This window comes from Grammomys surdaster, unplaced genomic scaffold (assembly GCF_004785775.1).
Source record: "Grammomys surdaster isolate TR1022 unplaced genomic scaffold, NIH_TR_1.0 339, whole genome shotgun sequence".
In the NCBI taxonomy this organism is placed as follows: domain Eukaryota; kingdom Metazoa; phylum Chordata; class Mammalia; order Rodentia; family Muridae; genus Grammomys; species Grammomys surdaster.
This window is the reverse complement of record NW_021604758.1, coordinates 1,092,228-1,105,871: the sequence shown is the minus strand read 5'-3', so window position 1 is coordinate 1,105,871 and position 13,644 is coordinate 1,092,228. Positions and strand designations below refer to the sequence as shown.

Sequence of the window (13,644 nt, the reverse complement as noted above, 5' to 3'; positions counted from 1 at the left end):
TTAAGAGTCTGGCCTTAGAAAGGCCTCAAAGCCCTCACGAAGACAGCACTGGCAGCGCAGGGGAGTCTAGGAAGGAATGCACATATCTAGTTTTTGTTTGGTTGGTTATTTTTGTTTTTTGGGGGGGGTTGTTTTATTTTTGGTTTGTGTGTGGGGGAGTGGTTTGGTTTTTTTCAGACGGTCTCTGTGTAGCCTTGACTGTCCTAGAATTCACTCTGTAAACCAGGCTGGCCTGGAACTCAGAAATCTACCTGCCTCTGTCTCCCTAGTACTGGGATTAAAGGCATGCGCCACCACTGTCCAGCTTGAAAGACAACTTTATATAAGATGTCATGTTAGGGGCCATTGAGATGGCTCAGAAGGTAAAGGTGCTTGCCCCTAAGCATAAGGCCCTGGGTTCAATTCCTGAGACCCAAATTCTGGAAGAAGTTAACTCCCCACCAGTTGGCCTGTGACCACCGCATATGCGGTGTGGCAAGTATGAGCACACACAAAATAAGTACATGTTGTTAAAAAAAAAAATAGAGCCAGGCAGTGGTGGCGCAAGCCTTTAATCCCAGCACTTGGGAGGCAGAGACTGGCGGGTTTCTGAGTTTGAGAGTTCGAGGCCAGCCTGGTCTACAGAGTGAGTTCCGGGACAGCCAGGGCTACACAGAGAAACCCTGTCTCGAAAAACCAAAAAAAAAAAAAAAAAAGGAATGTGGTTTTCAGATGCTTCAACCCCCCACAGCGGAACCCTGGCGGGCCAGCAGGCTGGGGCTGACAGGAGCGGGGTTATCTGGTTTGGCTATAGCACGATGTGCAGCCCGGCTGCCTGTCTATTCCTCATCCCCATCTCCCGCCACACACTGGTACCCACCTCAGGCTGATGCCAAGATGGATGCTGCATCCCAGCCATGGTTTCAAGATTCAGACCCTGTGAAGAAGTCAACCCCTTCTCCCATGAGCCTCTGAAGACAGGAAACCCCTCTGGGCAACATTAGCTGTCTGGTCTCATTGGCTTGCCTCTTACCCCGTTATCATTGTCTAAGTGTTATAATAAACGCTGGTATCTTCCTCCCTTACTTATTTATTATTTATTTATTTAGAGACAGGTTTGTCCTTACATAGAGGTTTGTCCTGTAATTCAGAGGTCAGCCTACCTCTGTATCCTGAGTGTAAGATTAAAGATGTGTGCTACCACGCCTGGCTATCTGCCTTTATTATTTGTATTGTTTTATAGCGCCCCTCACTGGTCTGCTGGTCACAATTCAGCTAGACTGAGCAGGCATCCAGCCCCAGGGATCCTCCTGTCCCCACCTCTCCAGTACAGGGATTACAAGCACACACCGCAGTACAAGGATTTTTTTTTTTTTTATGTATGTCCAGGGGCTCGAACTCAGGTCCTGAAGCTTCTAAAGGAAGCACGTTACCTCTCCCCAGCCTGACTCTGTGTGTAAGCCCATGTAGGTAAGTGCAGTTCCCAAAGAGGCCTTGAGAGGGCGCCAGATCCCCGGAACTGGAATTAGTGACAGATAGCTGTAAGCTACCACATAGGTTCTGGGAACCCAAGCAGGGTCCTCTGGACTAACCCTTGGTTCTCTAAAAGAACAGCTAGTACTCTTATGTGCCGAGCCATCTTTCCATCTCTTCTGCAAACAGCTTCGAGATCAGTGGTTCTCAACCTGTGGGTTGAGACCCCTTAGGGTTTACATTACAATTAGGTTACAAACAGTAGCAAAATTACAGTTATGAAGTAGCAACGGAAATAATTTTATGGTTGGGGGCATCACCACAATGTGAGGAACTGTATTACGTGGTCCCAGAGATAGGAAGGTTGAGAAACACTCCCCTAGATTCTCAACACAATTGCCTCATTGTCTACACCCACTTGGTGGCAGACAGAGTACTGACAGGTCTGTAGCGAGAATGAGCATTGGGAGATGCCTGGAGACACCACCATTAAGCCCTCCGGGTATAGAGAAGGAGGGGGTCGGGAGCTCTATTGGAGGGCTGGGCGTGGGTCAGCAGGCTGGTCCAAATGACAGTTAAAGTTAGTGACTGCAGGCTGCTGCTACTCCAGGCATGCACAGGAGGAGATGATGTTGATTTGAATTTCTCAGAGGACCAGTTGTGGGGCTGTTTGCAGCCAAGTGAGTAAAGAAAGATGCCCAGGGCTCCAGGCCGGACTTCCCACCCAGCTCAGTGTGATGTGGTGATTGTAGACCCGACATAAAAAGCCACAATTCCTGATTGCCCCAAAGTAGGGACTGAAGGGTCTATTCCGTAGATCAGGCTGGCTTGGAAGTCACGGAGATCCACTTGCCTCTGCCTCCTGAGAGCTGGAGTTAAAGGTCTGTGCCATCATGCCACAGCCTGTGTATGAAGGTCAGAAGACCTTCTGTGGGACACTCGTGGGACTTGGTTCTCTCCTTCCACCGTGTGGGCCCCGAGAATAGAACTCAGGTCGTCAACCTTGGTGGCAAGCTCCTTGACCTGCTGAGCCATCTAGTGGCCCCAACATACATTTTGATCACATCCATCCTCCTGTCTCTTACCATTCTCCTACCATTTAAACACTTTTATAGTTAATTTCTAATTTTATATAAACAGCCAATGTAGTGTACTATTTCAGTATCAAGACAGCCCTGAACCCTTCACCCCAAGCTCAGATCAGGAAGAGCTCAAAACCTGGCAGAACTGAAGAGCCTGCTTCTCCCACCAACTAGCCTCACACAGCCCTTCCCAGTACCTCAGTGACCCAGATTTCACAGTTCCCATGATGCACTGGGGTGCTCAGCCCCACCCCTCCACCCCCTTCCTTTGCATGAGCTGGGCAGCCTGGGGCACAGGCTCGCCCATCACTTCTTTCCTGATTCCAAGTCTCTTCCTCCAGGGAGCCCTCCCTTCCTCTTAGGTTAGACGGAGGTATCCCAGGGGCTCTCCGAGTCCCCCTTGATTTTCATCTGTCCTCTGATCACAGCCATGTCTAGGAGTGGGTCTGAAAGGGAGGCTGTGATTGATACACAGAGAGCTGAAGACAAGGAGAACACTTCTTTTTTTGTTGTTTGTTTTTTCGAGACAGGGCTTCTTTGGGTAGCCCTGGCTGTCCTGGAACTCACTCTGTAGACCAGGCTGGCCTCCAACTCAGAAATCTGCCTGCCTCTGCCTCCCAAGTGCTGGGATTAAAGGCGTGTACCATCACCACCCGGCAGGAGAACACTTCTTAGGCCCCGTCGGGTCACAGGCTGGGCAAGGGTCATGGAATTTCTTAAAAAAAAAAAAAGAAAAGAAAAGAAAAGAAAAACAAAACAAAACAAAAAGCTAAGTATGACAAGATGTCTCAGAGGGTGAAGGCAGTTGCGGCCAAGTCTGATAACCTGAGTTCAATTCCTAAGACCCACATGGTGGAGGGAGGCACTCTGCCCACTCCCCAACACACGCACACACACACACACAATAAATGTTAAAAGAAAAAGTTAAATCCTTTAGCGTGAACCTGCCCCAGATTTAAAAAAAAAAAAAAAGAACCTCCCTCTGCTCCTCACTGACTTTCACACTTCCCTGAACCTCAGTTTGTCCGTCCTGGCTTCAAGGATAGGTAGTGGGGATGGGTGGGGAGTGTTGCTCAAACAGAGGCTGCCTCTGTTTTCCCTTAGCCAGCCACGCTGAGTGAGAAGAGAATGGAGGGGCTGGGAGGAGTCCTGGGAAGACTGGTCCAACCAGTGCTTGCGCTTCATCTCAGGGCCTGGGTGGAGCCCCGAGAGGCTGGGAGACAGTGGAAGGGGATGCCGGGCTCGGCAGCCTCCGAGCCTGGCTGTGTCCCGAGGTATCCCGCTGGATGCTCCACTGACCTTCACTCTCCAGAGAGCAAGACCCCAGCCTGTGGCTCTCAGTGCCTTTGCTGTCTCTACAGGAAGCAAGATGGAGATTTGGACCTGGATCCCAGGCTGCTTCTCAAAGGGCCTCCTGTTCTTAGGTAAGGAGGAAACAGCCTCAAAGGGCTGAGGGACAAGATGGGGCAGGGTAGTGACATCACCGCTCCAACCCTGTTTCATCTATGGAATCTTCTAGAATGTAACTATGAGGGTAGGAATTAGTGTTTGCTTTCCTACTGGGTTCTGGAGAGTGAGCGAAGGAGGGAGGGAAGGGACTAGAGACTGAGGCTGGATAGGTGAGTCACACGTAGATTCCCAGAGTTTGGAAGGTAGAAGGACATTCTGAACTACATAGCCGGTTCAAGGCTGGCCCGGTCTACTTGAGACCTTGTTTCAAATAAAAAGCAAAAATCTAGGAACAAGCCAGGCGTGGTGGTGCACATCTGTAATGGCAGCACTTTGGAGGCTGAGGTAGGAGGATCACAAATTGGAACTGGACTGCATAGTGAATTCAGTTCCAGGCGATCTTGACTCAAAAAAGAAGAAGAAGAAACCAGGAGGTGACGGCGCATGACTTTGATCCCAACATTCAGGAAGCAGAAGCAAATGAATCTCTATGAATTTAAGGCCAGCCTGGTCTACAGTGTGAGTTCCAGGACAGCCAGGGCTACACAGAGAGACCCTGTCTTGAAGAATGAGAAGGTAGAACAGGAGGAGGAGGAGGAAGAGGAAGAAGAGGAAGAGGAAGAGACAAACCTAGATGATGTAATTGGCCTATGATGAAATGGAATAGATATGCCTTTAAATGTTGATTGAATAAGTAAATTCAGAGGGTCCAAATGTTTAGGGACAGACCACATAGCATCTCAGGGCAGAAAAACCTTCTGCCAATGGGGTGGCAGATCTGTAGCATCTGTGCTTATATTCCTACTCCCAGGGCAGACATCACTAATCAATCTCATTGTCATTTCCAATGTGCAGCCCTTACGGTCTTTGCTTGTGGTTGAGAGTCTGTAGAGAGGAAAGTTTTGTTACCTTGACCAACCCTTGACCTCAGGTCTCTTCCATACTTTCCAACAGCCTTGTTCCTGGCCCTTCGGCTGCCCCAAGGCTCCCAGGCAGCCCTCCACATCCAGATGATTCCAGAGCAGCCTCAAAAGAACCAGGACCTTCTCCTGTCCCTTCATGGTGTCCCTGGCACTGCCCAGGACTTTGTCTGGTACCTGGGGGAGGAGGCTTCTGGGGGCACAAGGCTGTTCTCTTACATCCCTGGACTACCACGGCCCCAGAGGGACGGCAGTGCCATGGGACAGCGAGACATCGTTGGCTTCCCGAACGGTTCCATGCTGCTTCGAAGTGCCCAACCTTCAGACAGCGGCACCTACCAGGTGGCTGCCACCATGAACCCTGCCTGGACAATGAAGGTCAAGATTGACGTCCAGGTGGCTGGTAAGCGGGACGGCTGTGGTGGGGGGGGAGGCCAAGTGCAAACACCATTTCATTTGGCCTCTTCATTCATTACGCACAGTGTCCATTGATTGAGCACCTGCGGAGTACCAGACCCTGGATCTCCCAGACCCTAAGATACACCCCATTTCATTAGTTCTCCCCGTACATTGCTTATTCCTACATCCCTTGAGCATCGTTTATATGCCTGGCCCTGATGAATTGCTCAATTTTCGTGATCACAGCTCAAGTATTTATTGATGTAGCCGTTCCAGATGAAGGGCTGAGAGACAAGTAGGAAACAAGACTGCTATCTAACACTACTTGGGAATCTTACCTGGCCAAGTATGAATCTAAAGAATTTCCCTAGATCACGCTAATCATTAGGACTGGCTAATAGCTTCGGGTAGAGGACTGCATCTCATAGAAGTTTTACTTCTTATGAGACAGTACTAGTGCTTGCTACTCATAAGAATCATATGCTAGGTTTTGGCAAGTGTCCCCCAGAACCAGGGTCACCCTTGAATGAGGACCACCACAATATAGTAACTACTTTGCACTTAAAGAAGCTTCCTAAGGTAGTCACCATTGTTAGCTCCATTTTAAAGATGGGAAAACTGAGGCATGCTGGAGTTATAATTTGCCTGGCTCAGAAAATTAAAGGAGTTAACATGACACAGGAGGGGAAGTCATCAGAGAGGTCTTGCTGAAGAAGAAGATTTTTAGTTAGGTGTAGTGGGATATAAGTGTCACCCACCACTGGATGGACTGAGGAAGGGTAGTGGGGAATTCTCAGGCAGCCCAAGCCACATAATGAGTTCCAGGTCATACTGGACAACTGAACAGGACTGTGTTTCAAAAATGTCAACAGGGTCAGTAAGATAGCTCAAGGGGGAAGGCACTTGCTGCCAAGCCTGATGGACTGATTTTGTCCCCCAGGACCTGCAAGGTAAACGGAGAAAGCCAACTCCCAAAGGTGTCCTCTTAACTCTACTTGCTGATGCAGGCACACATGTGAATAACTAAATAAACTCATAAAGAGAAACAAATAAACAAATACTGGGTAATAGTGGTGCTTGCTTTTAAACCCAGCAGTCAGAAGGCAGAGGCAGCAGATCTCTGAGTTCAAGGCCAGCCTGGTCTACAGAGTGAATTCCAGGACAACCAGAACTATACAGAGAAACCCTGTCTCAAAACACCAAGAAAAGAAAAAAGAAAGAAAAATAGAAAGAAAGAAAGAAAGAAAGAAAGAAAGAAAGAAAGAAAGAAAGAAAGAAAGAAAGAAAAAAAGGGAGAGAAGGAAGATCCTGCCCCGAGGCCCTCACTTCTAGGCAGGGGTTCTACCACTGAGCAGTAACCCCCAGCTCCCTTAGCTGCTGCTAACTCTGTCCTTGTCCCCATGCAGTGTCACTGATGTGCCATTTTTTGATTACAAGCCAGTCAGTGTCCCACATTCAAAGAAGAGGGCTAAGGTAAGTGATGGAGGCATACACCTTTAATCCCAGCACTCTGGAGGCAGAGGCAACGTAATCTCTGTGAGTTTGCGGCTAACCTGGTCTACAGAGTGAATTCCAGGACAACCCAGGCGACACAGGGAAACCCTGTCTGGAAAAACAAAAACCAACCAACAGAAAACAAAGAAGAGGGCTCAGACCTTCAAGCTTGTTAGAGTAACAACTCACAGAATGGGGTGTGGGAAACACTGTTTCCTTTTCAGCTCTGGAAATTAAAATGTTTCACTTACTCAGCTGATAAACTCACTGTTTATGCTCAAGAAAAAAATAGTAACATGTTAGCAGAGGGAGACACTTCACCCAGAGGAGACTGCTTCTGTCTGATGGACAGCATGAAGAAGTGATGAGGGACTCGGAACACTTTAAATCCCATCAGCCCAGGGCCTTGAGCTCTGCCTGGGTTGAGAGGCAAGCCCAGCTTGGTGACGAGGCAAAAGGATAGAAAGTCCAAAACCAGGCTAGGCAACTTATTGAAATTTTCCCTCAAAATTACAGAAAAGAGGAAGGGAAAATGGGAAAAATAAAGAAAGGATTGATTTCTTTAAAAGGATTTACAAGGCTCTTGGAGAAATCGCTTACAGATATGAACACTGGCTGCTCGTCCAGAAGACCCGAGTTTGGTTCTGAGCATCCACATAGCGACTCACAACCATCTAGAGCTCCAACGCCCTTTCTTGCTTCTGCAAGCGCGTGGCATGCACATGGTACACCGACATACTTGCAGCCAAAATACTCATACGCACACAATAAAACTTAAAAAAACAAACAAACAAACAAACCAGTTCACGTAGGCTGTATACGTAGCTCAGTTGGCAGAGTGCATGCCTGGTACATATGAAGCCCTGGGTTAAGTCCCCACCAACATATAAATTGCACGTGGTAGTGAACATCTGTAATCCTAGGTCTGGGTCAGTCTCAGAGGCAGGAGGATCGCTGAGATTTGCTGGACACCCAGCCTAGCCATGGGCTGGCTCCAGACTCAGTGAGAGGTCTCAAACACCAAGGTAGACACTGATTGAAGAAGACACTTGACATCCACTTCTGGTCTTCCTCTGCACGCACGCACACACACACACACGCACACACATACACACTCGTGTGCAGGAATATAAGCATCCTTAGCGGCACAATTCAGAGTCATCCTTAGCTACATAGTAAATTTGAGGCCTGATGGGACTATAGGAGATCCTATCTCAAAATAATATTTTTTAAAAATGATAGCTCAGAAGAGTGGGCTGAGCCGGTTTAGCTCAGCAACAGAGTCCTGACCTAGAATCCCCCAGTGAGGGGCTGGGGGCATGGCTCAGTGGTAGAGCCCCTGCCTAGAATCCCCCAGTGAGGGGCTGGGGTGTGGCTCAGTGGTAGAGCCCCTGCCTAGAATCCCCCAGTGAGGGGCTGGGGGCGTGGCTCAGTGGTGGAATGGATGTCTAGCCTGCATGGCATGGCACTGGAAAGAAAGGAGTTAGGTGAGGGCAGACTAAAGTCTTCCTTGAGACAACCCTCACTCCCAGATGCACACGGGCCCACCTCACACCTCTCTGTCAATGCTGGGATCACGGCAGCCATCATCACTGGGAGTCTTGCTATCGGGTCACTACTTGTATGTGGCATTGCCTACCTCCTGGTCACTCGAAGCCGGAAGGGCCGGAGCCCCAGGTACAATTCCCAGAACCCCCTCTGTGCCCTCCATCCCTTCTCTTTCCCCTCTGACTCTCCTGTCTTTCCCAATCTGGGTGAGAATCAAGTCAACAGGTGGGAATCAGGGAGACAGAGTCTCCAGGATGCCGGGGTCCCTTTCCCCCCACCCTAGCATCTCAGGGTTCTTCTGTGTACCCCTAGGAATCCAGCTACAGAGAAGCCAGAGGTGAACACGAGTCCTGAGTCTGGTAAGCCAGGAGAAAGTGTCTTTCTACCCAGCCTTTCTGTGTCTCCAGGGTTAGAGGCCCCCAGCTGTCAGAGCCCTCAGGGACCCTTGGACACATGAGGGGATCAAAGGGATTTAAGGCCCCTCCTAAACCTCTAGGGTCCCTGCTCTTAACATGTCTCCTGCTAATAAGCCTTCCATAGCTTCCCCAGTGTCTCGGGACAGACTTGTGTCTCCCTAGCGTGGCTCTCGGGTTCCTCACTATCTGCACAGTGGGCTCTCTTGCCAGGCTCCTGCAGGCTTCCCTCCTGCTTCTGCCCAGTTCTCACTTCCCACTGTCTCAGATGACCCCTCCTCCAGGTAGTCCTCCCTGACGTTCAGGCTGGCCAGGCCTATTTCTATGTTTCCATATCCCCCACCCCCAGCCTTAGACTCTCTGGATTGTCACTCTCTGGGCGTGGGTCTCTCCTCTCCCAGGGGACTCTGAGTTCTAGAAGGGTGCAGTCTGGATTGTCTGGGCCACCACGGTGTCCCCAGCACACAGCTGACAAGAGGAGGAATTTGCATAAATGTTAGTTGAGCGACTAAGTGAGTGAAATGGACAGGCAGGCAGAGCGAGTTTACAGGAGTGAGCCATCTGCCTGTAGGACCCCCTTCCTCCTCTACCTCAGGTGACAGCAACATCTATGAAGTGATGCCATCTCCAATGTTCCTGGTGTCCCCTGTCAGTGACATGGAGTCAGAAAACCCACCCATGGTGAGTCCTGTCCCCTTAGATCTTGCTTCTCGAAAAACCCAGAGTTAGCCATGGTGTCTGGGCACCTGGAAGCCATGACTCGATCCTTTCTCTCCCCAGTCAACTTATTCTGTCTTCCTCTCCTTCATTTGTGTGTGAGGGATGGGGTGGGGGGAGAAGCATGCGCCATGACCTGCATGCAGAGGTCAGAGGACAACTTGTGGGAGTCAGTTCTCTCCTTCTACCACGTGAGTGGTTGGATTTGAACTCAGATCATCAGGGTTAGTGGCAAGCACCTTGCCACATTGAGCCATCTTGCCAGTCCCCCCTCTCCAGTTCTTGTATGTCTCTTCACCTGAGATAGCCCAACGACAGCTAAATCAACGATTTCATCCAAGTCAAACCAGTGAGTTTTCTGTGGTTACATACAGGATCGTGGCAGCCACACCCAGAACTGGTGAGGCTCATGGAAGCTATACAGTGTGCAGGCAGAGTCACCAAAGAGTCATGATTTCAGGCTGAGAAGTGGTGGCACACGCCTTTAATCCCAGCACTTGGGAGGCAGAGGCAGGTGGTGAGTTCAAGGCCAGCCTGGTCTACAGAGTGACTTTCAGGACAGCCAGGGATACACAGAGAAACCCTTGGTTTCCCCGTCAACTATTATCCCAGAGTGTGGGCACTGGAGGCAAGAGAATCAGGAGTTTAAAGTCAGCTTCCAAGCTTGAGGCCAAACCAGAAAGGAAAAGCGGAGCCCGGGCCAAGCAGGATTCCGGTCCGGGTGGCAGCAAGTGCCGGAGGGCGGGAGGGAAGGGAGAAGGCCTTCTTTGGGAATCTTAGTGTCAGGGCTCTTTCAATGAAGGCCTTCTCCGTGGGGATCTTTGAAGAAGCAGCTCTGTGAGACGATCTTAGCCTGTTCATGTTTCGTTTTCTTTTTTTAAAAATCCCTTTCTCATTGTATGAGCGCTCTGCTGCATGTACACCCGCCCACCAGAAGAGGGCAGCAGATCCCCTTAGAGAACCACCATGTGGTTGCTGGAAACTGAACTCAGGACCTCTGGAAGAGCAGCCAGGGCTCTTCAGTGCTGAGCCATCTCTCCAGCCCCTTGTTCGTATTTCTTTATTGGGCGTGGAGGTAGATGCATATGCTTTATTCGGGGTGAATCAGGGATTATATAATTTTGGGGAAGGGCATTAGAATATCCAGGAAGGGACACTCATTGGCTGAAGGCTAAGGCTATTGACATCCTCCATTGGAGGCAGAAGAACTCCAGGTGCTGTGCTATGTGACTGAGTGCCCGTTGTCCTCTCAGTTGGTGGCCTTGGTTACCTGGTGCTCCAGAGCAGGCATTCGAGGCTGGAGTGGGACAGCTTCGCTCCTGCCAGCTCAGATCTCTGAGATTCCTACCTCAGCAGTTCTGATGCCCGTCTGGGTAGTGCAGTCTGAGTGCCCTACAAGCCTGGGCTAGATTGAGACCCTGTCTCAAAACAACAACAGAAGGAGGTGGAGGGAGTTGGCTGGAGACGTGCCTTAGCACGTTCCTGATACTTTTAAGGACCCGAATTTGGATCCCAGCACCCTCATTGGGCAGCTCACAACTGCCTCAGTGGGCAGCCACGTGCACATGCTCACACACACAAACACACACACACCACAGACACATACAAATACATGCACCATACACAAACATATAGACATACAGACACACACAGACAACACCACATATACACATTCACAGACAAATAGACACAGCACAGACACATACACACTCACACACATAGACATACATGTTCACAAACACACACACACACACACACACACATTCACCACACACAGACATACACACAGACATATATGCATCCATACATGCACACATACACACACAATCACACACAGCACAGACACATACACACAGACATACAGACACACATACCAGTAAAAATTAAAAGAATTCTTTAAAGGATCAGGAAAACAAGGAGCCAGAGAAGTGGCTGAGCAGGCAAAGGCACGTCCTCTATTAACCTGGGGACCTGCGCTCCATCCCTGACACCCACTTACAAGTCAAAGAGAGTCAATTCCCCAAACTCACCCTCAGACCTCCATGTGTGTGCTGTCACACCCTACATACAATTGTTGTTGTTGACGATGATTTGTTTTGTGTTCTCAAGAGAGAGTTTCTCTGCGTAGCCCTGGCTGTCCTGGAACTCACACTGTAGACCAGGTTGGCCTCGAACTCAGAGATCTGCCTGCCTCTGCCTCCCGAGTGCTGGGATTAAAGGTGTGCGCCACCACTGCCTGGCAACAATCATATTTTTAAAAGGCTGACAGAGACAGAGAATGTAGAAAACAAAGGCAAATTCTTAAACCCTGTGTTGGGGAGAAGCTAAGCTCCTGAGCACGCCAAAAGCCCTCACTGTGGGACCACTGCCTAAGATGTGTTCACCCGCACTAAGGGGCCTCATAACCAGAGGGCCAATGGGGACTGGGTCTGGGTCCCTACATCATACATAACACCAGGATCAAAGCTTGGAGGCCATGGGGAACGCCCTCACCTGTATCTCTCCCTTGCAGAGGCTGCCTCCTCCACCTCCACCAGCCTCTCAGGAGCCACAGCCAGAGAACCAGTACTATCAGGTATGGATTGCTCCCTTCACCCCCCAAGAACCCCATAGAACCATGGGCAGGGACAAGGGCTATCCTCTCCTCTCTCCCCTCGAGAAATCTCCCAGTGAAACCTGCTTCGGCTTCCTTGAGATTGATCCACTGAACAAGCCATTGCTTTCCTGGGCCTGGGTTCCTCCTCTGCAGAAATGATCAAAAGCCTCAGATCTGTACAGGATGAGCAAGGCCCAGAGAGGGAAAGGAGATTGCTCAGGGTCACACAGCAGAGCAGGTCAGGCCTTTATGGAACCCCAATGCATGAGGGGACCCATTTCTGGATTGGGTATCAACTCTCTACAATCTTTCCCTGGGTGCCCCTCTGTCTCCTCAGTCTGTCTCCATCCATGTGTGTTTCTCTGCTCTTCTGGTCTTCTGATCTCTCTCTCTCTCTCTCTCTCTCTCTCTCTCTCTCTCCCTCTCTCCACCCTTTCTCTTCCTATAGATCTCCCAACTCTCCATCCCCCACCTCCTCCTCTTTCTGCATCTCTTCCTCCTCCCCATCTCCCCTTTCTCATCCATTTTCCCTCCCCCTCCCCCTCCTCCTTTCCTTCCCTCCTCTCCCCTTCCCCCTCCTTCTCTCTTTCTTGGTTTAGTAGTATCTCATCCTCCTTTTTTCCTGTCTGGCCTTGCCCCTGTTATTTTGGGTCCATCTCCCCTGCTCCCTAGTGTCCCCTAACTCTGGGGCTCACCCCTTTCAGTCTCCTGGTTCCAGTCTGTCATATGCTCAACCCCAACTCTAACCCCGCTCCCAACCACCACCGATGTGTCTCTTCTGCCTCTTTTATTTTGGGGTGGGGTGGGGGTTCGAGACAGGGTTTCTCTGTGTAGCCCTGGCTGTCCTGGAACTCACTCTGTAGACCAGGCTGGCCTCGAACTCAGAAATCCTCCTGCCTCTGCCTCCCAAGTGCTGGGATTAAAGGCATGCGCCACCACCGCCCATCGGTGTCTCTTCTACCTCCACCTCTCCCGCCCCTCACAGTTCCTGTCCCCCTCCTCCTAGGACCTACTAAATCCCGACCCAGCCCCATACTGCAAGCTGGTGCTAACTTCCTGATGAGCCCTGGCCCAGCCTGAACAGAAGACAGAATCTCAACTTCCAGACTCCACCCCTCAGGACCTCACATCTACAGAAAGGACACACGTGACACCCACAGGAGAACGCTGTGAGGAAACTGGCAAGACAGGCTCTGCCATAGACCCGGCATGACACGGGGACGGTGCTGCGCGGGACAAGAGACTCACAGCCCCAGATCCCCAATGTCCCAACAACCTTCGGTCGGTGCCTCTTGAGCCACCAGCCTCAAAGAAAGCAGGCTCCTGCCCCACCCAAGGCCAGGGGCCCCATCCAGGTATTTGAGGGATGAGAAGAAGGCCTTGGGTCTACCTCAAAGGTACCCCACCATAAAAATCCATCCTGCCTCAACCGATTACGCAGAAGCCCTTTCATTGGGAAGAAAGCACTACCAGGAAGACCACGCAACCGCCAGGGTTTCTCAACCTGTGGGTCGCGACCCCTTTGAGTGTCAAATGACCTTCTCATAGAATTCTCCTAAAACCATCCGAAATGT

At 50.4% G+C, this 13,644-nt stretch overlaps 1 protein-coding gene across 1 annotated transcript; it reads left to right on the top strand.

The window, feature by feature from the left end:
• The first annotated feature begins 3,903 nt into the window (after window positions 1–3,903).
• Window positions 3,904–13,130, top strand: Ceacam19 (carcinoembryonic antigen related cell adhesion molecule 19). The gene is made up of 7 exons (XM_028778627.1): window positions 3,904–3,958; window positions 4,938–5,306; window positions 8,329–8,473; window positions 8,657–8,703; window positions 9,353–9,438; window positions 11,987–12,049; window positions 13,077–13,130. The coding sequence occupies exons 1-7, from the start codon at window positions 3,904–3,906 to the stop codon at window positions 13,128–13,130; spliced, it is 819 nt and encodes a 272-aa protein (XP_028634460.1).
• The last annotated feature ends 514 nt before the right edge of the window (window positions 13,131–13,644 follow it).

Coding starts and splice junctions, on each gene's coding strand:
- Ceacam19 (XM_028778627.1), top strand. CDS start 3,904: ATGGAGATTTGGACCTGGATCCCAGGCTGCTTCTCAAAGGGCCTCCTG. Junction 5,307..8,328: donor GATTGACGTCCAGGTGGCTG/GTAAGCGGGACG, acceptor CCTCACTCCCAG/ATGCACACGGGCCCACCTCA. Junction 8,474..8,656: donor CGGAAGGGCCGGAGCCCCAG/GTACAATTCCCA, acceptor GTGTACCCCTAG/GAATCCAGCTACAGAGAAGC.